The sequence below is a fragment of the Miniopterus schreibersii genome (assembly GCF_964146895.1).
Source record: "Miniopterus schreibersii genome assembly, chromosome: 12".
Lineage (NCBI taxonomy): Eukaryota > Metazoa > Chordata > Mammalia > Chiroptera > Miniopteridae > Miniopterus > Miniopterus schreibersii.
In genome coordinates this window covers 65339307-65362497 of record NC_138112.1, presented here as the reverse complement: position 1 = coordinate 65362497, position 23191 = coordinate 65339307, and the positions used below count along the sequence as shown (strand labels likewise).

Genomic DNA, 23191 nt, shown 5'->3' with positions numbered 1-23191 from the left:
AGGGAGGCCCCTGAAGTTCGTCGCGGGGCTGCCCCCACCCACTGTCTTCCCAGGGGACACGCAGCGGGACTTGCTGTTGGGTCTCAAGGACCCAGAGCCAGGGCGAACGGGCCCAACCGCGCCCCCTTGCGGCGCTCGTCGCCAAGCCGTCACCTGGAGACACCGCCCTGCACTCGCGCCACCGACGGCGGCCTCGCACAAAGGATCTCAACCTGCCGGGGGGTGCCTCTGGAGGGCATACAGTGTACGCTGTGCCGCACCCCTGCTTAGAGATGGGGCGAGGGGCCCAGAGAGGGGAAGCGGCCCCGGCTACTCGCTGGGGCGGGGGCGGGGGGCTCAGGGCGACGGCCAGAGGGCGGGGGCGGCCGAGCGAGCCGTGGGGAGCTGCGTGTGCAGAGCCAGCGACCCGTAAAGACTGGGGGCGAGCGTGTGTCTGGAGCGGCGGCAGATGGGGGAGTCCCGCGGCGGAGTGGAACCCGGCCACGGGTGGGCGGACCCAGCCCCGCCGCGGAGCGCGGCCCCCCGGCGCGCGGCGCCCCCCAGCGGGACGCCAGGGCCGGGCCGCGCCGCGCGCTCCAGGGCCGCGGGTCCCCCGACAACGGGCGCGCGTTCCCGGGGCCCGAGCGCGCCGCGCTGGCGACCGGGCCGGGGCACGGCCGCCTCCTGCCCTCGGAAGCCTCCGGGTGCCGGCAGAGTCGGTGGGGACAGCAGGGTTCCCACGGGCGCGCGGGGCCGCGGCGCGCGGGCGGGGCTTCCGGGGGTGCGGTCCCCGCGGGGGGCGGGCCCGGCCTCCCGCCCGAGCGACCCGTGGCTGCGGTCGCGCGATCCCGCACTGGTCCCGGGATGACGGCGAGCAAGCGGGTGGCGAAGGTAACTGCTGCGGATGACCCTTCTCGGGGGGCCTCGCCCTCAGCCCTGCCCCTCCTTCCCCCCCGGGGCGCCCCGAGCGCGCGGTTTACCCCGGACCCGGGGCTGGCTGAGCCAGCCCCCCCCCCCCCCGAGGAAGACGGGGTGTGCGAGGGCGCCGGTGCTGGAGTGGTTGGTGCGGGGCGCGGGAGGCGGGGGGCCCGTCGCGCCCTGGCTCCTGCGCTGTGCCGGAGGCGCGGGAGGCGGGCGCCCGCAGGCTGGTTTCGGTTTCGGCTCGGGGGCTGCAGGTTCCCGGGGCCGGGTGGGGCGCGGCGGGCTGTGAGCCGAGGAGAACCCGCACAGCCGCTTGCGTCGGAGCCCGGGGCCCGCCGCCTCCGTGTACCCGCGGCATCCCCGCGTCCCGCGCCGTCCGGGGGCCGGGTGGGGGCCGGGAGCAGGGTTCCCCGGGCATTCTCGGGAGGAAAAGCTACCAAAGCCGACCTGGAAGGTGCCCTGTACAGTCCGTGGTGTGCATTCATTCGCTCTACAAATGCCGAATGCCTACTGCGTGCAGAAATGAAGAAAACTCCTGCCCTCGCTCAGCTTGCTTTCCACAGCTTGAGGTCGGGAAGGATGGGGAACAGAGGCTTTCTCCCAGGAGGTGGGGAAACCCAGGGTGTGCTAGGACTAGGTGGAGCCAGGAGACCCAGGGGGAAGGAAGAGCAGTCCTGGTGGGCCTCACATCCCCCGGACTCTGATTCTCTCAGAAGTGCCCCTCTGATGTGCAGAGTGGGGGGACAGGCCTGAGAGGGTGGCCGGGGGTGCCTGCTGCCCTCAGCCTCTGAGAGGAAGATGGTCCCAGATTGGGGCACCTGGAGCAGACAGCCCAGAACTGAAATCTAGAGGTTGGCAGCAAACCAGGGCAGAGGGGCTTTCCAGCTAAGTGGGAAAGAGCTAGGAGTTCTAGTAGGTATTTATTTATCCCACTGGCACCATATAGCGTCAGACGGTTTACATTAGTCATTTCATCTAATTCTCCCAGCAACCCTGTGAGCAAGCCATATGCCCCGCCCGTTGCACGGATGAGAACATTTCGGCTCAGAATCGCTCCGTCAGGGTCACCCAATAGGGTGGACGGGGCTTGGTTTCGAGTTCAGGTGGATGGGGCTCCAACCTGCAGGTCCTTTCAGTGGCCTCTTTACTTTCATTTTCTGTTCCTCTGAGTCAGTTAATTTCCTCTAGGCCTCAGGAAAGAGCTGTGTATCTTGCTTGGATTTCCACATTCTCAGGCTTGGGGAGAGTTTGGCAGAACTCACTTATGTGAGATACCAGTGTGCCCAGGTTGTAGTAAGTCAGGAAATGTTCGTCCCACAGCTTCCCCTCCAACCTTGGTCTTCATTGTAGCCAGAGAGCCACAGATGATACTGGAACTAGGACTTGGAGTAGCAGATGCTTCTGGTTGGGGTAAAGGTAAATGAGGGTCAGATACTTTGGGCAGAAGCAGTTTGTTGGCATGAACAGAGATGGAATATGGGCTAAAACCTAGGAAATGGGGGACAGGACTGTGTTTACATATTGAGGGGCAGATAAAGTTTGGGTGGTCCATGATGTTAAGGGATCCCTTCCCAACCGTGGATGGGCTGTGGGAAGCTTTCTCTCTGCCTTTGTTTACACTAGGGTCTCTCAACACCATCACCATTGACATTTTGGGCCAGATAATTTTTTATAGGATGTTCATGAGCATCCCTGGCTTCTGCCCACTAAATGCCAGTAGCATCCCCTATTTGTGAAAACCAAAAATGGCTGTAGACATTGCCAAGGGTCTTCTGGGGGGGGGGGGGTAAAGTCTCCCTTATAGAGAACCAGTGGTTCACACCCATTCTGTGTTCCAGAGGATATGACCTGCCCTTGAACATCTTTGTATCTTTTATTTTCTCCCCCCCAAAAAAGGTGTGTTGTCCCACAGGATGGACCCTGAAAGGGAGAGGGCTCCTTGGTCAAATAAGTTTGAGAAGTACTGCGTGCTGTGGGCTCACACCTTGGAGGTTCATGACCCACAATAGCATATTAAAGACTTGGGAAGTCCTGCTGTGGAGAAATCTGTTTAGCCTAGTGTTCCCCAATGCACTTGACCATGGGACCGTTTTCCTGTAACTATTAACCTTGCATGAGACACACTGTACACATTTGTCTGACTGGGCCCTCTGCCTTGGTGCCTCTCCCCTTCCCTGCAGGGTGGGCTCCTTTTATTCCACATGGTCCAGCTCATTGTCACCTTCCTCGAAGCCTTCCTGCTGTCCCCTCCTCTCCTTCCCTGTTATGTCTCTGTACATTGTCCACATAATCACAGCCCTGGGTCCTCCATTGCTCCAGTGAAGTTCTTGAGGGCTAGGCCCTGTCTCAGTCAGATGTGAATAGAGGGTGCTCAGGAAAGGGCTGTTGGGAGAATTCAGTGGTGTCCAGGTGATTGGACATCATTTCTAGTAAGGTGAGTCCCTCGTGTCCCCTTGTTTCTCTGCTTGGTGTATAGACTTCTGCTTTGCAGTGGTCCGAGTCATTTCCCTCCTCTCACCCTGGGATGGAGGAGTCTGCCAGGTACAGGGTGATGCCTTTGCTGCCAAGAGCACTGTAAGGACACACTGTCATGCTGGACACTTAGCGGATGCAAGGGAGGGACAGAGGGAGGGAGGGTTTTAGGACCTTGTGACTCTAGAGAAGGAACTAGAGGTTAGAGGTTAAGTGCCATGGTTTCCAGGCTCCTAAGAGAGTTGACTTCCAAGTTCTAACATCTAGAAGCAGTGACCTTCATCTCCCCTTGACCTGGCACCTGCAGAGCTGTGTGAGGCTAACACCGGCCAAGTCACTTAAAGCACTTAGCATAGGGCCTGACATACTAAGTGCTCCATGAGTGGGGGCTCTGACTTTACCGGCCTCTGCCCCGTTGGGAACTTAGGACAGCTTATGCTGGGGCAGGGGGAGGTGGCTGAAGTAGGGGAGACTAGGCCAACCACCCCCTCACTGTGTCCTTCAGGAGCTGGAGGATCTTCAGAAGGAGCTTCCCCCGTACCTGTGCGACCTGTCCAGCAGTGACGCGGATGTCCTGGTGTGGCACGCACTCCTCCTGCCCGTGAGTGTCTCTGGGAGCCTGGCCTGGGGTTGGGGTGACTTAGGCCAGGGGCCTGGGCAGGGGTGGTTAGGACTGGGCAAGAATTTTCCCTGCCTTAGAGTTCTTTTATTTACTGCCTCTGTCATTGGTAGAGGGGTTGCTTCCGAGGTTGAGGCAGAAGAGCTAAAAGACTTTTGGACTTTAGTAGGAGACTCCTTCCTCAAACCAGGAGCTACCAAACCTGCCACAGAAACTTCAGCAGACACATGACATTAAAAAAAAAAAAATCTTTTTTTAGTAGCAAATTTATTTATTTTTAAAATTTATTTAGTTATTCTTTCAATTACCGATTACGTTCAATATTATTCTGTATTAGTTTCAGGTGTACAGCATAGTGTTTAGACAATCATCTACTTTACAGTGTTCCCCCTGATATTTCTAGTACCCACTTGGCACCCTACAGAGTAGTATTGACTGTATTCCCTATGCTGTACTTTACATCCTCGTGACTATCCCGTAACCACCAACCTGTACCTTTCGGTCCCTTCACCTTTTTCACCCAGTCTGCCAGCCCCCCTCCCTTCTGGCAACCTGTTTTCTATGAGATTGTTTCAGTTTTGTTTGTGTGTTTATATCCTTCAGATTCCACATATAAGTGAAATCATATGGTATTTGTCTTTGACTTATTTCACTTAGCATGATACCCTTTAGCTCATCCATGCTGGTAAGATTTCATTCTTTAAAAAAAAAAGATTTCTTGGACCTTTGTCAAAGGGTAGGGGTAAACTTCCTGTTTCCCATGGTTGGTAGCAGGTAAAGAGAATATTCCCCAATTTTGCCAACCTCAAAGTGTCCTCCAGACATTTGTTATATCAAGACAGTCAGCGAAGCTGACATCTACAGAAGCAGCATCGGTAAACGGATGTCAAAATAAAGCACATTTCACCCAATATCCCTACGGGCCGGGGATAATGGACACAAAAATGAGTGCATTGAACTGAGAATACTTTCTCCAGGAGCCCATCCTCCAACAGTGGTGGTGCTTAATTACAGCGGAATAGTGTTGTTCAGATTTCAAAGCTTGCAGATAAGATGCAAAAGTCACTTAGCCTTCTGTGAGGCCTCACCTTTGGCCAAGTCTCTGTGTCCTGGGTCCCAGCCCCTTGTTATCAAGAACATAAATGCTGAGACATTTTATCTGCTCAGTAGTTGTCCCATCTCTTATTTCAGACACACCCAAGACCACTATGGCTCCTGTTTTGGCTTCTGCTAAGGAAGAGGAGCTCTCTTCATACCCTGACTGTGCTTAAATGCACATGTAATTCTTTGTCCTGTCTCCTCAGTAACAAAGGTTCTGTAAAGCTTTGGCACCAGTATGGACTGGGCTCACCCAGGTTCTGGGGTTCCTTCTGTCTCGGGGTGCAGAGTGTTCATGTTTTGGAGATGTAGAGTTGGCAGTTCCCATTCCAGAACTGCCACTGTGGCCCTGGGCAAGTTACTTACATTGAACTTGAGTTTCCTCTTCTGGAAATGGAAATGCTGATAGTCATGAGTTTTCACAATACTTACCATAACAGCTGACACATACGTAGTGCTTGTCACGTGCCAGGCCCTGTTCTAAGTTCTTAGCATAAATTAACTCGTTTAATACTCACATAAGTCCTATGAAGCAGTATATTATTATTCCCATATGGAAGCACAGAGAAGTTAAGTTACTTACCTAAGGTCACTCAGCTAGTGAGTAGCAGAGACAAGAATCACATGCAGGCAGCGTGGCTCCAAAGTCCATGTAAACCCTACACTCTGCTACGCGAGCTAATATGTATCAAGCCCTTAGCACAGGGCAGCACAGAGTAGGTGCTCAGGCAGACCTTCAGGGTGCTCAAACTCTGGAGGGTTTCCTTCTGGGTCCTAGCAGCCTCCAACCCTTGATCACTCCAGCCCCTGTGTCCGTCCTTCCCTCCCTCCCTCCCTCCCTCCCTCCCTCCCTCCCTCCCTCCCTCCCTCCCTCCCTCCCTCCCTCCCTTCCTTCCTTTCTTCCTCCCCTTCCTTTTTCTTCCTTTTTCTTCCTTTTTCTTTCTTTTTCTTTCTTTTAAATCATAGTAAAATACACATGACAGTATTTCCCGTCTTAGTCATTGTTACGTTTACGGTTCAGTAGCCCTGGGTACATTCACATTCTTGTGTAACCATCACCACCATCCATCTCCAGAACTTTTTCATCTTCCCAAAACTCTGTACTCATGAGTAGTCTCCCCATTCTTCCTTCCCTCCAGTCCCTGGTAACTAATTTTCTAATTTATGTCTATGAGTTTGACTATTCTAAGTATCTCACAAAAGTGGAATCATTCAAAAGGTGTTCTTTTTTTGTCTAGCTTGTCTCACTTAGCAGTGTCTTCAGAGTTCCTCCATGGTGTGGCACGTGTCAGAATCTCCTTTTCAAAGCCTAGTAATATCCCATTGTGCGCACAGGCCATGTTTTCCTTCAGCAATCCTCCGTAGGTGGGCATTTTTGGGTGGTTTCAACCATTCACTATAGTGAGTAATGCAGCTATGCCCATGGGTGTTCCAATACCTGTTTGAGTCCCTGCTTTCACTTCTTTTGAGTATATCCCCAGAATTGGAGTTGTTGGATCACATGGTAACTCAGTTTAACTTCTTAAAAACCCACTGTACAGTTTTCATAGTGGCTGCCTGCCCTATTTTACATCTCCAATCCCCTGAGCTCTTACAGTTTCCTTGCTTTCTCCATTTCCTCACCCCCAACCACGGCGTTCCTCTGTATTTGCTAACAGCTCCCAAACCGAGGATGCGTGTCATCCTCTCCCGTAATTCTCATCAGAGGCTTTAAAGCCGAGATGACCATTTGCGACAACATGGATGGACCTTGAAGGCAGACGGGAGAAGATAAATACTGTGTGATCTCACTTACATGAGGAATCTAAAAACAAAAGTGAAAACCAAAAAACCCCCAAACTTCCAGAAAAAGAGATCAGACTTGTAGTTGCCAGAGGCAGAGGGTGGAGGGAGGGGGAAATAAAAGAAAGTGGTCAAAAAATGCAAACTTCCAGTTACAAGGTAAGTGCGTGCTAGGGATGTAACGTACAATGTGAGGACTGTAGCTGACACTCCTGCAGATCTGTAAGGAAGTTGCTAAGACATGAGATCCTAAGAGTCCTCATCACAAGGAGAAACACATTTTTTTTCTTCTTTTCATTATATCTATATGAGAAGTTAAGTGTTAGCTGACCTTGTTATGGTAATTACTCCACAATATATGTAAATCGAGCCATCATGCTATATACCTTAAACTTTTATAGTGATGTGTGTCAATTATTTCTCCATAAAACTGGGGAAAAAGTGAATTATCAATACAAAAGAAAGCTGAGGTGGTCCTTAGAGCTTATCTAGTCAAACTTGACCCATTTTTCAAATGAGGAAACTGAGGCCTCGGAATGGGAGGCACTGGCCCAGGTCACACAGCAAAAGCCAGGATCTGACTGGTGACCCCAGGCCAGCGTTCTTCTGTGATTCCACTCTTCCACTCACCCGTGGCTCAGTTGCCAAATGAATGCAGGTACCGTCATGATTCTTTTTAGGAGTGGAGTAGAGGATGCTTGGAACTTGGGGTGGGAGCAGGGAAGGGGGAAACCAGACCAAGGCCTGAGGAGGAAAGCGATCTTTTCAGAGCAGCCCTGCCTCGGGACGGAGCTTCACCCTTTTTCTTGTACAGGAGAAGCCGCCGTATAACCTCAGGGCCTTCAGACTGCGCATCAGCTTCCCCGAGGAGTATCCGTTATTCCCCCCCACGGTGACGTTCCTAACCAAGATCTACCACCCTAATGTGGACGTCAGCGGCCAGGTGTGCCTACCCATCATCAGCAATGACAACTGGAAGCCTTATACCAAGGCCTACCAAGGTGGGCTGGGCCCGGCCCACTGGGAGGGCCAGTGCTGGAGCGGGGTTACAGGGCTGGTTTTAGGTCAGAAAAGCCCAAAAGAGAGGAGATAAAAATTGTGGGTCTTAGCAGAGTCAGTCATTGGCTAGAAGGGCCGCGTCCTGAGATACCTGCTCCTGCCTCGGTTCTTTACCTGGGCAGGTGCAACAGCGGCGTGGCTGTGGGTGGTGGGAGAGAGGCCGCTGGGCTGTAGAGGGAAGGGCTGGGGCTAAGAAGGCTGCTGCTCTCTATCTGTGGGCCTTGGTGAAGTCTCCACTCCTTTCCGGGGCTCAGTGCCCTAACTGACAGTTGAGGGGATTGGCCCCGTAATGATAATCCACATCACTGAATTAAGCATGTTCAGCACAATACAGAGAACTTCACATATAACTTCATTTAATCCCCTGAGCAACTCCATGGAGCACACTAAGGCCCAGAGAGGGGAAGCACTTTCCTAAGGTCACTCAGCTGGCGAGTGGCAGCGCTAGGATTCGAAGCCGGGCTTAGCTGACTAGCGCAGTGCCATCCAGCAGGACTTTCTGCTGTGATGGGAATGTTGTGTGGCTGCACTGTCCAGTTCCATAGTCACTAGCCACGTGTGGCTATTGAGCACTTGAAATGTGGCCAATGCGACTGAGGAACTGAGTTCCCAATTGTAGCTCGTTTTAATTAATTTAAATTTAACCACACGTGGCTAGTGGTTCAAGTCAATGTGTGATCTATCCTGCCTCTGGACCATCTCAGGAGTTCTCAGCCCCGGCAACAAGGATCTTGGGGCAAGGGTGGGGTGTGCTCCTTGGATGACCTTTAGGGGTCTGTGAAGCACTCTTACCTCAGAGCTGCATGTTTGTGCGCATGCGATGTGCCTGGGGAGATGGGCCCCTGCCTTCTCCGGGCTCCCAAAGGCATCTGTGAAAGATCAGGAGCAACCAGGCAGTAGTGGTGCCTAGTCTTTAGCCTCAGAATCTCTTTTCCCAAATAAATGTTTATTTGGAATCCTAATATCAAACAGAGGAAAACAGAGTGGTTGTTGTTGAAAAAGGAGTGGGACCCAGACACCCCATGTATCTCACCGTGGAACATAGTTTGAAAACCCCTTATAGAACCAGTCAGGCCTTTGGCATCATCAGCCAGGGATGTGAGGGGCATTCAATTTGGTTGTAGAGTCACCCTGAGAGATAGGACTTCCTTGGGCATTCCCGGGGAGTGAGCATGGAGTTTCAGGGGGATCTGAGAGTGGGCAGCTAGCGGGCCCCTCCCAGGATATTTCTCCCTGTCTTCATGTTTTGACCTGGCCTCTCTCCCCAGTCTTGGAAGCCCTCAACGTGCTGGTGAATAAGCTGGACCTGGAGGAGCCCCTGCGTCTGGAGCTTGCTGACCTGCTAACACAGGACCCAGAGCAGTTCAACAGGAGAGCCGAAGAGTTCACCCTTAAGTTTGGAGAGCAGCGGCCCTCCTAACTTTAGTTCTGTCCCTCTGCAACAGACCCTGTCGGCCTGATGGACAGACACACTTTATGGACTGGGACCAGAGCTCTTGATTGCCCATTTTCTGCTCAGTTTTTCTGTTTTCTTCCTTCTTAGGTTGTTAGTCGTTAGTTGTGTGTGTGGTAGGTGTGGACCCAGTTCTAGGTTCACCTGGCCACAGATGTGCTTTCCCTCTCCCTTTCTGTGCTCCAGAGCCAGGCAGTTTAGTTTCACAGAGTCACAGGCCAGATCTCACTGGTGGCTCCATCTTAGGGGTCACCTTCCAGGCCAGCTCGCAGGAAGTGAGCCCAGCAGCCAACCAGAATCGTAGGGGCAGGAGGCAGAGCACATGGAACGGAGTGATTTGCAGTTGGGTGATTTGTTGATTACACGTGTAGATTTAGGGGCTAAACCTGTTCTTTTCTACTGATGAATCACTAAGTTGGGTAGGGAATGTCCAGCCCTCGAAATCATTTGGTCTGGCCCTGCCTAAGAGAAGCAGTTCCAGCCATCATGTTAGGGGTGAGTTAATTAAATGTTTGACCAAATATAGCAGGCTAATTTTTAAGCTGATAGTTTGTATGGCCCGAGAATGATGTTATAAGTATCCAACTGCCCTTGACAGAAAATAGGTTCCCCACTCCTGCACTAAGTGAAGAATCTGATCTCTATCCCAGAAATCTGACTACATGGTTTCCAAACCACTTGCATACTATTAGATTGTCACTTCCTGGGGACCAGGCCTTAGGTTAGGAGGAATGGTCCCTCCAGTCCAGGGGGAGTCACAGAAACCATGTGTTCTTCCAGCCATTAAAGTCACAGATGACTTGTGGAGTCTGACTCGGTGTTCATTGAAGGGATGGAGTGGTTTCGTCAGGAGAAGCGGAGTCTGGGGGTTTAGCTGCTGCCTAATAAAAGGTGTGACCCTATTGCCCATGAACTGATGGCCTCAAGCCTCAGGTAACCCCAAGGTTACATTGTGGGACCACAAGGGACTGGGCCATTTTGGCCAGCGGGACCGTCAACACATCCACAGGGGTATGTCCTCATTTTATAGATGAGACAGCGGAGGCACAGGACACTTCAGTGGATTGCCAGGTCACCTCCTGCCTTAGCGCCAGCTGGTTTTCGTTTTTGTGTTTTTCATGGGCTGTTCTCATCAGCACAACATTGCCCAAGTGGCTGATTAAGCCAGACAGGATTGTTCGTAGGACATTGTTATCAGCTCCTCAGTTTGTCTCTAGCAATGGAAAGACAGAAACAAGCCACAACTTCAGCCAGAGTTGGAGGGATGAACTTAACCTGAAGGAAGAACTTTCTGGGCAACGGTTCTGAGCTCCTGGAAAACCATCTGCTCTTAAGAAACAGAAGTGTGGGGTATCATTCACTGCAGGCCCCACTAGCCTAGTTTGGGTGAGATTTTTAGAGCATCTTCTAGTCCAGCCCTGCCCTGGAATTCTCTGATCTGGGAGACGTGTGGAAAGAGGGAAGAGACTTGAGAAAAGTGCCACTGATGGCTCAAAATGTAAGATTTGTTTTCACTCTTGGCCACCACTTACTGAACACTTATGTGACAGGCACCAGGCAAGGCTTTTTGTTCATTTCATTATTTCATTCAACCCTCAACACCTCCATGAGGTTCGAACTCCTTTTTTCCACAATCAGATGGTGAACAGGTTCAGGTAGGTTAACTCACTAGCCCAAGGTCACACAGCTGATTATGGTGGGACCCAGGCCATTGTTCTTTCCCAGATGCCTTTCATGCTTGTAGAAAAGATTGTGTCAGCCCTGGCCCGTGTGGCTCAGTTGGTTGGGCGTTGTCCAGTGCACCTTTGGAAGGTTGCCAGTTCAATTCTGGGTAAGGGCACATGTCTAGGTTTTGGGCTCAATCCCTGGTAGGGGGCCTTTGGGTGGCAGCCAACTGATCGATGTTTCTCTCTCTCTCCCCCTCTTCCTTTGTCTCTAAAAGTCAGTTTAAAAATCCTTTTAAAAGAATTGTGTCAGGTGAGGAAATGTCAGGTGAGAAACCCTGGCAGCCAGGGTTTATTATCCCAGAGTGAGAGGTTCCTGGGTGGGATGGGGAGGGAACACTGAGGGGCCAGACAGGATTTTACAAAAGCACTTTTAATGCAGTTAAGACTGGAGCCACCTGCCTTTGCCCAAGCCCCGGATGTCTTGTCGCTGGAGCAGAAGGAAGCCTTGGGGCTGTGGCTGGTCAGCTGGGCACCCTGCCCACCTCTGCCCACAGGGTTGGTCAGCTCCTCATTTCTTCTTGGTCTTCACCAGTCCCTTCTGCACTAGGCTGCGGTACAGCTCTTGGATGTAGGTGTAGACACACTTGGAGTCAGGCACTGCCAACCGTACCATGTCATCCACCTCCAGCAGCTGGGCACAGTCGGCCAGTTTCCTGAGAGGCAGAGGTGGGGTGGGGCGAGGAACAGAGCCAAGGTGAAGAATATGGGAGCTAGGGGGAGGGGTGGGGGCAGCCCAGCAAGGACGAAGTGTGTGTGGGAGCTGGGAGTCATTTAGCCCAACTATCCCATTGTACAGATGAGGAAACTGAGGCCCCAACAGTCAAAACTGACAGTCTGATTCCAAAGCCACATTTTCATTGCCCTGTGGCTTCCTGTGGAGCAGGACCCTCTGGTCTCCAGTTCTACATTAACCCACCCCTCCCACATGCTTCTTCATCTGTCCTCTGGAAGGCCAGGCCCCTCAGGAAGAGTTTAAAGGACAGAACCCCTATCCTAGCTAGAGTCTCGTTTACAACTGCACCATCTCCATCTTCACTCAGTCTCCATGTATTTTCTGAGGGAATTCAGCACTGAACAAAACCCAGTCTTCCCTGCTGTTGTGTTACTGACATTCTCATGGCAGAAGACAGTGATCAGACACATGAAATAGATGGTACATCGCATGGTGAGAGGTGCTAGGGAGGAATATAAGGCAGGGAAGGGAGGCAGAGTACGTTCCTGTGTTGGCAGTATTTTTAAAAGGGTGCTCGGGGAAGGTCTCTTAAAAGGAGTAAATCATGTACATATCTTGAGGAAGAGGATTCCGGGCAGCAGAAATAGCGTGTGCAAAGGCCCTGAGGTAGGCGTGCTTGATGCGTTTGAAGTTAGCAGCAAGTCCTTTCTAACTTCCCAGCTGCTCTTCGGGCGACGTGCCACTCCTGGCTTTGCTAAGGAGGATAATCTGAGCTAACCACTGCTGGGGCCTTGCTACCCATGTGCCAGGAGCTTTATCAAGTGTTTCCCCTTGAACGGTCTCATTTACACCTCCATCCGTCCTCAACCAGCAGAAGAGGAACCGGAGACTCAGAGCGTTTTGGGGATTTGCCCAAGGTCGAAGTGAGTGACCTAGCTGGGACTCAACCCCAGGCTGGCCTGATGCCTCTGGCATCCATGCCCTGAAGCCAGGCCTCGGCAGCCCCAGCCTGCCAAACTGCTGTGGGTGCTGGCAGTAGGAGAAACCAGGGTCCCAGCAGAAATCCTCCCTTGGGGCTGAGACAGCTGGGCCGAAACCCAAGCTGGACTGGCCTGGGTGCCAGGGGAGGAGCACAGGCTGGAGGATTTCGAAGAATGGGACGGGCTCTCTGCTACCAGTGCAGCGAGTTCGGCTTCTGGGCGTGGGTCCTGTGCCCCTCCACAGGGGAGGGGGGTCATGCTCCTCCAGCAGCACAGCTGACTGAGCCCGCCGGGGGCTTCAGCACTGGCTGCTCCCCTCTGTCATCCCCGGACTCCATGGGAATCAGAGTAGAGTTCTAGAACAGGGCCATAAGGTGCGACGGCCCTGGCAGGGGCCACCTTACTTGGCACACTTAATCTTCACTCTAACCCAGAAGGGTGGTTAAGTCAGCTACTGAGGGTCACAGAGCTAAAGAGGAAGGTGGCAGGATTCAAACTCAGCACCTCGACCTCTACTCTCCACCCTCAATACCCACGGTCCCCACCACATTGCTGTTGTCTGATGCCTCCTGTCAGCCCTGATCATTCCTTCTGCCTTCCTGTGGCTCTGCCTGGCTCGGAACCAAGGCCAGGCAACTGCAGGAGGAGGAGAATGACCCATGTCCCCCAGGCCAGGGATACCTGGTCAGGGCGGAGCTGCATGCCCGTCTCACTTGGAGCGCTCAGTCCCGACCAGGAGCTCACTTTCCAATCCCAGTTCTGCCACAACTCTCCTGTCAGACCCAGGATGTCACAAAACTTATCTCTACCTGTATCCACACTCCGGGATTGCTGTGAGGCTTGAATGGGGTAAGGCCAAGGAACGCACTTAGAACACCTAGCAGACAATCGCCCTCAATACATGTGCCCTGTTATCATCGTTAAAATTCTGAACCCCTGAGCCCCCCACCCCAGGGCACTCATCTCTTCCCTTGGCAGGATAGTGTGAAACTGGAAGGAATCCTCCGGAACATCAAGTCTGGTGATTTCAAATGGCACTCTTGGTCCCCTAGGGCCCTACAGACGTGCTTCAGGGACCATCTTGGGAAAGGAGGTTGGGCATTAAGCTCTAGGAATCCCCCCAACCCAAAAAGATTCCCCTTTAATCTCTTCTATGTGGGGCATTCATTTAATATTTTGTTTGAGGAATCTGCTGGGAAAAAAACACCCATTTGAAAAGCCCAGACCAATATCCAATGTTCTCATTTTGCTGACGGGGACATGCAGGCCCAGAGAGGGGGAGATTGCTGTCTCCGGCTTCCCTGCAGGTTGATGGCCAGGCTGGACAGGACCAGATGGCTCAGCTTCCCAGACCAGGGTGCTGCTAACATCTGCAGTGACCTCTGCCCTGTCCAGAGCTTTAGAAATATCCCCAGAGTTGCCCTCATTGGCCACACCCTCTGCACACAGCCCTGTCTCTACCAGGTGGCTCAGAAGCCTCTGCCTGGGGCCATCAGGAGGTGTTCAGGCCTTGGCGCGTGGAGATGGAGACGTTGGGCTAAGGCTGGCTTTAGTGCTTTGGTGGCGGGAGTGCCCCCCCCGCCCCACCTGGCAGTCGTGCAGCCGCTTCTGCCTCTCAGGTTCTTTCTTGGGCCACACTGTTCCTCACAGCCTCTTGCCTTTCCAGTAGCACCCATTTCTCCCTCCCACCACCACCCCTGGCACCCAGCTATGAGTCTCAGTAATAAAGCCTCCTCCAGGTCCCAAAGCGAATAATAATTATCTTAACATCTGTGACTTCATTTATTATCAGGCAGGAACAGCAGCTAAGATATTTTTGAAGTGTTTTCTGTGGGTTAGGACTGACATAGGGACTTATTTACTCAGTTCTCACAATAGCCCTGAGGAAGAGGAAACCTCGTGCCCATCTTAAAGATCAGAATATGGAGGCTCAGAGAGGTTAAGGAGCCTGTCCAAGATCACACAGCCAACAAATGGCCGAGTCAGAATCTGGCCCCAAATCTCCCTACCACCCTGTCTAAAACAGCAGACCCAACCCTCCTCCTCTCTATCCCCACCCCCCCCGCCAGCACTGTCTTTATAGCACCTATCCCCCGCCCCATATTTCCTATGTGTCTATGATCCCTCTCCCCCCGGAGTATAAGCCACGGGCAAGCAGGGATTCGCCTGCGGCTTTGTCCTGAAACAGTTCTTGGCGGTCGTAAGCTGTTGGCTACACCAATGTGCGGCCACATCCCCCGACCTGCCTATGCGCCCCGGCGCCCCCCCTGGCCCTGCTGCGGCTTACTCTGCGGTGGAGAAGGCCAAGGTGAAGTTGTGCCGGCGTTTGGTGGGGTCCAGCTCGGCGTAGTCAAAGGCATCGGGGAAGAACTTGTGGATGAGCGCGCAGAAGGCCATGCCGCTGCTCCAGCTCGACGAGAAGTTCTGGATGTCCACGTGCTGCGGGCGGGGACAGGCGGCCTGTGAGCTCCCAGCCTCTGGGCTCTGAGCCACGCACATCCTCCGCCCACTGCCGCCCTGGGGAAGGGTCCCGGTGCCCTGCGCACCTCGTAGTTTCTCGTCATGGCCCGGCACCACTCCAAGAGCATGTTCTTGACACTGCCGATGGCCGCCCCGGCTGCCTTCGGGTTCCGGAACAGGGCCGTGGGCCCCGAGGCTGCCCTGTGAGCGGAGGCGGGGAGAAGGCCAGGCCACAGAGGTAGGAGGCCACCGAAGGCCTCATCAGGGAGGAGCCCCAGCCTGTGTCCACCCTCCCACCTTGGCTTGGGCTGTTCCCACCCCCTGGGCCTCCCTCCGGCCAACCCACGGTCCCTGGGGAAGCCCAGCTTAGCCCGCTTCTCGCCTGCACCCTACCCGCCAAACTTGTCCACGATGGCTTTGCGGTTCTGTGCGCGGGCTCCCCGAGGCCTGGCGGGGGCTGGCACCCTGCGTTCTGGTGCCTTCTTCTCCTGTGAGGGAGGGGGCTCCGAGGGACTCTGGGGCACCTCGCTGTGTGAAGGCTCACTATGGGGAAAGGTTCAGAGACCAGTGAGAGGGCTGGGACCAGCCAGTGCAGGATACAGGGAGGAGTCAGGGGCTGGCTGGGGGTGGGGGTCCCTGCGGTCTGAAGGGGCTGCACAGTTGGGGCACCTATTCTTGGCACCCGTTTCCTCTGTGCCCAGCACTGGGAGGGCCCGGGAGGTGCAATGAGCATGTGGTCTGGCAGGACGTGAGGGCAGAACTCCGGCAAGTCTGAGGTCTGACCTGAGTTTGAATCTTGACTTTGCCTCTTATTTGCTGTGTGATCTTGGCATTGTTCATGTTACTTCTCTGAGCCTCAGCTTCCTCATCTGTAAAATGGGGGCAAGAACACGCCTAGCTGAAAGGTGCCCTAAGGCTGAGAAGGGGGATGGAGAGTGAGCTGCATAACTGCCTGACGCTCAGTGAGTATCCCGTTGTCTTTCTTTGAGAAACTAACACGGAGTGGGTCTTGGGTCAGAATAAAGGGAGATTCTTCTAATGACTAGAGTTGGGCGGTGGCAGGAATCAGGCTTATTTTCTCCAGCACCCGCCGGGCACCAGGCACTGTGCTAAGTGCTTTGCACACATTACATCGTTTGAGCCTCACACTGATCCTGCGAGGGAGGTACAGTTACTGCGCCCACTTCACAGATGAGGAGAGGCAAAGTGCCATGGCCAAGGTCACACAGCTGGTAAGTGGCAGAGTTGTCCAAACTCAGGCTTTCCGCTCATGCTCTGTGGATGGTGCTGGCACCATGGAAACATGCTGAGCAGCAGGATGAGGGCCTCTGTAAGACCTGTCAGGGAGGCTGAGGGGCCAGTGGTGGAGGGGAGGTGGACCGGGTGTGCTGCATGCTCCCTTGGCTCCAAGCTCTGGCTCCTTCAGTTTCCTGGGATCTGCCTGGGAAAGGGGCTAAATGCCAGGAACCCTGGAATTCTGAGATCGGGTGCTGGGGAGGGGAGATTTTGAAGGGAGCAGGTGTAAGGGGGATTTGGAGCCGAGACCCTGGGGTTGGACATTACCTGGCTGAAGGACTGGTCTCTCCAGAAGCTGCGGTGTCTGGGCCCAGCCCATCTGCAGGAAAGGAGCAGGGGGCAGGGAAGTGGGTCTATCGTGACCGCTCCCTGCACGCCCCTCAGGCGAGCCCCTGCAGCAGCCCGTGGGCTCCTGGCTCTCACTCACCTGGGCTGAGGCCTTGGCCCTCCTCTGTGGGGCTCTCGGGCCATTCCTCAGGGGAGCTGGGGGTCACCCCTGCCCCTTCCTCGGACTCCCTCTCCACGCTCTGGTCCTGCTCCTCATTGGGACCACCTGACTCCTGGAACCAGCATGATCTGGGTGAGCTTATAGTCACACAAGCGCCTGCCCAGGGTTTTGTGAGGACTTCAGAAGGATCTGCAAGGCAGCCTGGGACACAGGGCAGCAGCCCCCACCCCAGGCTCTTGATACCCGTGGGAGGAAGACTGGACTTTCCCCAGGAAATAAAGCAGAGGGGCCTTGCTTCCCTGGGGGCAGGGGGCTCCAGAACGCCGTGGGGCCTCCTCCCTCCTCTCTCCTGTCTCACTCACCACCTCCTCCCTCGTGTCACTCTCCTGTGGTTCAGCCTTGGCCTCATCTTCCCGAGCAGGCTTCTTCTCAGAGTCCAACTTGGCCTCTGGGACACTGGCCTTCGCCTGGGCTTCAGCCTTGCGCTCCTCTGTCTTGTCGCTCTCCTCCTGAGCGGCTGTTGTAGCCTCCTGCTCCCCGGCGGCCTCCCTGGCTCCGGCCCTGGCCTCCTGCTCCCCGGCGGCCTCTGTGGCTCCGGCCCTGGCCTCCTGCTCCCCCGTGGCCTCCGTGGCTCCTGCCCTGGCCTCCTGCTCCCCGGCGGCCTCCGTGGCTCCGGCCCTGGCCTCCTGCTCCCCGGTGGCCTCTGTGGCTCCGGCCCTGGCCTCCTGCTCCCCCGTGGCCGGCTTCAGCTCAGCCTTGGCCTCCACGTTGGCTTCCTCCCTGGATTCGGGCTTGGCTGCCTTCTCCTCAGCCTTCTGCTTCTCAGAGGCCAACACCGTCCCCTCTTTTCCCTCAGCCTCCTTGGGCTCAGATTTGGTCTCTTCTTTCCCATCAGTCGTCTCCTGAGGAGCCTCTTTGGTCTCTTCCTCCCCACCGTCCTCCTTTGGAAGCTCAGCCTCCGCTTCGGACTCCACCTTGACCTCAGGCGGCCCACTGGCTTCCCCCCGGGGTTCTGCTGGACCATCCTCGGCGGGAGCTCCTTCCTGCTCCCCTGCCCTGTCCGGAGGCCCCTCTGTGCCGCTGCTCCCCACACAGCCTTTGGCCTCCTCTGCTGAGGCTTCACCTCCCGGTGTCCCCGGGGTCCCTGCGGCTGGGGAGACAGTGGTCCCATCCTCAGAGGGCTTCCCTTCCTTCTGCTCCATCTCTGGGAAGAGAAGACAAGCAGGCCTGGTCATGCCCCATCCTGCATGAGGTGAAAGCCAGCCCTCAGACAGCGCTGGCCTGGAGGCTGGAGGCCTGGGGCTCAGTCCTGGGTCCCCCCTACTCGGACATGTGACCCGAGCATCCACTTTCCCGGGGTGAAATGAAGGGGCTGAGCGCTGCTTCCCCAGAGGCGGGGAGTGGGCTGGCTGGTCTGCTGTTGGGTGGTGGTCACCTACCGCCCTCTGCAGGTTGTGGCTGGGCTTTAAAGAACATTCGGCCACATTCTGCCTTTTCAGTGCTTTGGGCCGCTTTGGGATTAAGCCCCGAGGGGCTGCAGTTCCACGCTAGCCTTCTGACCCGCGGGGAGGACCAGACCTCAGCGCAGAGCCCAAAGCAGGCAGGAGGTTTTAGACAGAATTTAATAATACTGGCTTGTCTCCACAGTTTCCATTTCCAATAGCGACATAATGTTTCTTTTTTAAAAACAACAACACACATTTATTGAATTTAAAAGTAAGTTAATTCGGAGGAAGCCATTCAGGACAGCAGGATACAGGTGGTACAGATGGAGCTGGTGTAAAAATGCCTGAAATGTGGGAGCCCTGGGCCAGCTGGTCTCAGCCTCTGCCAGCTCTGCCAGCCTCTGGTTCTAGGAAAAGGTGGGCCTGGGCACGGAAGGGTTTCCTTTGGTGAAGGACAGAAACTACTCTCTCTAACCTCTGCAGGGAAACGTGATCCTTCAACCGCTTGGAGGTGGTGAGGGGAGGGCCATTATGACACCTTAACTTGGAGTTTCCTATTCAAGTACAGTATATACTCGAGGATCTATAATAACAGGTGGATGGGGGGTGCGGGGCCAGCTCCTTCATCTCCTGCCCTTTTTGGGGGTCTGTTTACAAAAAAAACGATCCCCAAATAGTGTTCAGGGCATGACTCAGGCAGCAAGAAAAGTAGAGACTCCTGTCATCAGCTAAAAATACCTCCTGCCCTCTGAAGTGCCACCGTTCTGGGTGATAGTTCCCAGGGCACTTGGGTAATTGGGACAGAGGCAGGAAGATAGGCAAAGGAGGAACAAGGCTCTGTTCCTGGGGTCCCCGGATTTGTGCCCCCACAGTTTCCTAGGAAGCAGGCTGGAATTGGCGAAGGTGTTCACACTGTCCTCCAGTTCCGCCCCTTCCGCCACAGCCCCCTCATGGTCCAGCATCTCCACATGGATTAGAGTTAGAGAGGACAGATGAGCTGGGACATGGATGCAGGTGGAGCTGGCCTTGACCTCCATCTCTCAGTCACTCACTCTGAGACCTGAGCAAGCCCCTTTGCCTCTCTGGCCTCAGAGTCCACCAACAATGACAGGATTGGTCTAGACCAGGTTTTCCGAACTGTGTTCTATGGAAAATTAGGGTCGCCTAAGACATTAATAGGGGCTGGGGGGCAGGGGACACACAGGATTTAGTCTATGGCTAAGGTTGTTCCAGAAAGAACCTCCTCTTTAGGAATATCCAACTTCATTAGCGCTTAGATACCCCATAGTAAAGAAACCTTAACTTGCTATTCCCCAGACTTCTTTGTGGATTTTTTCTCTTGTTTTCTTTTCTCTTTTTGCTGTTTTTCCTGAGGTGCCCCTACCACCCCCTCGAGCAAAGTTGTGTTTAGCAGGAGAAAGTGTGGCCAACGCTGGTCTGAATGACCCACACAGTCCCTTCCTGCCCTGTGCTCTTGTTTGGAAGGTGGTGTGACATAGTGGTGACAATCACTGATTCGGGAGTCTTCCTATGATGGGGTCCCAGCTCCCACTGTACACTAACTGTGTGTGACCTTGAGCAAGCTACCTGCCCTTCTGGTGTTCTGATTTTTGGAGGTAAAAATAGGTCTTGATACATAGGGATGGTGGAAGGCTAAGGGAACCAATGCATAGGGAATATTTTGAGGCCTGCCTGGTGTGGAGGGAAAGCTCAGTACATGCCAGCTCCTACTGTGTAGGTTGGCTTCTGCCCAGCCCTGTGCCAGGTTACGGTCCTGACAGGGCCATGAGGGCATTTAGTTGGTGAGATAAGGCAAAGAGATCTGAACACCATTAAGTCGATAACAAGCCCCTACCTCAAAGTGTGGTAGTAACTGGCTGAGACATAGCAAAGTGCTGCAACGATCCTTCCCTTCACTTCTGTGCCACACACTCAGGGTGGTGGAGGGGAAGGAGGTGCACATGCACATGTACACACACACACACACACACACACCCCTCAGCCATGCTGTGTGCTCATCACCTTGGCTCTCCACCCTCCAGGCTTGTCATAAATGCACAAAGAGTGAAGACACTCAGAATGCTCGGAAACCAGAATAACCCCCCCAACCCCAGCATTAGCAACTCTTGAGCAGCTTACAGCCGCATAATGCTCGCTTACCTCATTCCCCTCTCTAACCCTGGGAACAGGGGGGATTGGCCCCACTGTACACATTAGGGATCTGAAGCTGAGGAATTTGAAGCCCCTTGATTAAAGTCATAGGACAATTAAATGGCCAAACCATACCTAGAACCCAGGTCTCCTGACAACCAGCCCGGAGCCTGAGCCAAAGATGCTGCTCCACCAGGTGCTCGGCCAGTGTCCCTTCAAAGGCTCTGGCCCAGACTGCAGAGCTCCCCATGGGTGGGTGAGGCCAGTCAGACATGGCTGAGGAGTTCGGCTCTCTCTCTTTCCTCCCTCCTTCCTTCCCCAGGAAGCCTTCCTACGTTCTGTATCCGAAGCAGCACTGCAGACAGCTCCCCTCACCCCTCCCTGTTGCTCTTGGTGGACCAGAAGGAAAAGAACCCAGGAGCCCGAGTGTGTAGATGACACTTGATGGTTCTGCTGATACTGCTAGACCCAGTCACCCCATCTGTCTTCAGGTGGTCCTGAGGCTCCTACCATTCCCCACCCCAGCTAGGGACCCTCCCTTGGAGAGGCCACTATAAACTGCTTAGAGAATCTTCCACCCTGCCCAACTGAACCAGCGAGCTTCTCTGCCTCATCAGATCCACCACATGGACAGCCACCGGCAGGCTGCTCTGTAGGTGATCTCAGGTTCCCAACACCCCAGAGGCTGAGTCCCTGAGCTCTGGCATCTAAGAGAGTTGACATAGTGCTGGTGAAAATTAGAAAGGAGCCTGGATTTCTCCAAGTCTGGGGCCCTGCTTGAAGGCTCCTGCCCTTGGAAGGTGGGAGAAGGGTTGGCAGATAAAGGGAGCTCCTTAGAAAGGGGCACAGGGTTTCTCTTACCTGTGGGGCTGCTGCCGGGGGGCTTGGGAGCTGTCTCCTTCTCCTTGAGTGGCCTCACTCCTGAGCTGCCTGAGGCCTCTAGCCCCCAGCGCTTCTGTCCCTGCCCCCTTCCACCTTCCTCCCTCCTTCCACCCCACCCCACCCCACCCCCATTTCAAGAGCCTTGGGCCTCCGAAGAGCATTGTTTACCGCCCTGTTGGTACAACACTTTCCCTTGGCCTGGGAGGCTCAGATTTCCCATGAAGATCTGACAGGTGGCACCTTTCAATCACAGTGCGTCCTTCCCGCCCTGAAGCTGGCAGTATGCATCCTGTGGTCATCTTTCTTCCCAATGTACTTGTCTGGCCCTGGCGACCTGGAAAACTATCTGCAGGCCCATTTGGATGGTCCCCAGCCCTCTGGCCTCCCCTGTTCATCCAGAGCCCAGGCTAAGCCTCCTTTGCCCCGCCCCCCACCTTGTGTCTTTAAATAGTCCCTTTTACTCTTCCTCAGACAAAAGCAGCTGCTGAAGGGTGGGCTAAGGAGGGAGAGAGAGAGTGGGACAGCTGCCTATGGGACTGGGGGAGTCTCCCCACTCACACTGGACAGAGGGATTTGGAGGGGGGAGGGGCAAAGAGGAGAAGATGAGTGGGCCAAGGAGATGGATCCCTGGGCTCCGTCTAGAAAATACAAAACTGAATTCTGTGTTGAGTGAAGTGACTGGTACACAGTAAGCTCTGGACATATTTTTGTATTGAATTGAAATTTTGCTCAGAAAAACCAACACAAGGATGGAAGGCACTACTGTTTGGAGAATGTGTGCAGGGGACAACCCCCACCCCTGACACACACAAGGTAGGAAGTTTGTGACTCCCCCAGCCCCCTCCCTCCACCCCCGCCACTTTAGCCACACTGACCTCCTTCCTGTTCCTTAAATAAATCGATTCCTTGCCACTCGCAGGACTGTAACCTTTTTGCTTTTGCTCTTTGCAAGGCTAGCTCCTTCTCATTCCTCTGCTCTCAGCTCTAATTTCATTTCCTCAGAGAGGGCTCCGTGGCCTTCAGTTCTGCGCCATCGTTTCAGCCTGTTTTAGTTTCTTCATACTATTTATTGGGATCCAAAATTACCGTATTATCTGACTCTCTCACTAGACTCCAAGCTGCATGAGGCAGGGACTTCATGTACTCTGCTCATGGCTGTATGCCCAGGAACCAGCAAATTGCCTGGTTCATGTGAGGTGCTCAGTAGGTGTATATTGAATACACAAATTACTTACTTAGTTAACAGGAATTTGGAATTGGAATTGGAGGCCTGTGCTTAGGATGACCTCAAAGTGAGGTTTGGGTACCAGTGTTTACAGTTCACTATTGATGGCTACTGGCTGCCTCTAGCACTAAGATGTCTCCTTCACCTGTCCAGAGTTTATCCACCCAAGATTGGTGAGCTTTTTCATATATCTCTCTGGCCTTCTGTCCTTTTTTAAAATTGAAACTCATGTCTCTTCTTGCCCTACTGTCATTAGGTATTGAAAACAGCCAAATAGAAGATCATTGTATCACCCATTAAGACTTCTCTTAGACAATTTTGTGTATTCATTAATCAAATAGTTTTTGAACACTTTGTATGGTCTGGGGATACAGCAGTGAACACAACAAAAAATGGGAAAACCAGATCATAGGGCTTACATTTTAGTGTGGGGAGACAGACAGTAAGCAAATCAACAGATGGAATATATTAGATGAAGGTAAGTTCTACAGAGGAAATGTGGCCGAGAAGGGACGAAGAGG

At 53.9% G+C, this 23191-nt stretch overlaps 2 protein-coding genes across 4 annotated transcripts; one reads left to right on the top strand and one right to left on the bottom strand.

The window, feature by feature from the left end:
- The first annotated feature begins 381 nt into the window (after positions 1 to 381).
- On the top strand, positions 382 to 10190 carry UBE2L6 (ubiquitin conjugating enzyme E2 L6). Of its 2 annotated transcripts, none has more exons than XM_081155403.1 (4): positions 382 to 870; positions 3878 to 3973; positions 7686 to 7872; positions 9199 to 10190. In XM_081155403.1, the coding sequence occupies exons 1-4, from the start codon at positions 844 to 846 to the stop codon at positions 9348 to 9350; spliced, it is 462 nt and encodes a 153-aa protein (XP_081011529.1). In that variant the 5' UTR covers positions 382 to 843; the 3' UTR covers positions 9351 to 10190. The 2 variants fall into 2 exon arrangements, with proteins under 2 accessions (XP_081011529.1, XP_081011528.1); XM_081155402.1 differs by lacking the exon at positions 382 to 870 and adding an exon at positions 1086 to 1469.
- A 1271-nt stretch (positions 10191 to 11461) lies between these two features.
- SMTNL1 (smoothelin like 1) lies at positions 11462 to 22485 on the bottom strand. 2 transcript variants are annotated; one of them, XM_081155299.1, is made up of 8 exons: positions 22321 to 22485; positions 17330 to 18171; positions 16947 to 17079; positions 16787 to 16838; positions 15617 to 15766; positions 15310 to 15424; positions 15051 to 15202; positions 11462 to 11763 (listed from the first exon to the last, which is right to left on the bottom strand). In XM_081155299.1, the coding sequence occupies exons 2-8, from the start codon at positions 18167 to 18169 to the stop codon at positions 11619 to 11621; spliced, it is 1587 nt and encodes a 528-aa protein (XP_081011425.1). In that variant the 5' UTR covers positions 18170 to 18171; positions 22321 to 22485; the 3' UTR covers positions 11462 to 11618. The 2 variants fall into 2 exon arrangements, with proteins under 2 accessions (XP_081011425.1, XP_081011424.1); XM_081155298.1 differs by lacking the exon at positions 22321 to 22485 and adding an exon at positions 21425 to 21515.
- Positions 22486 to 23191: the final 706 nt, after the last annotated feature.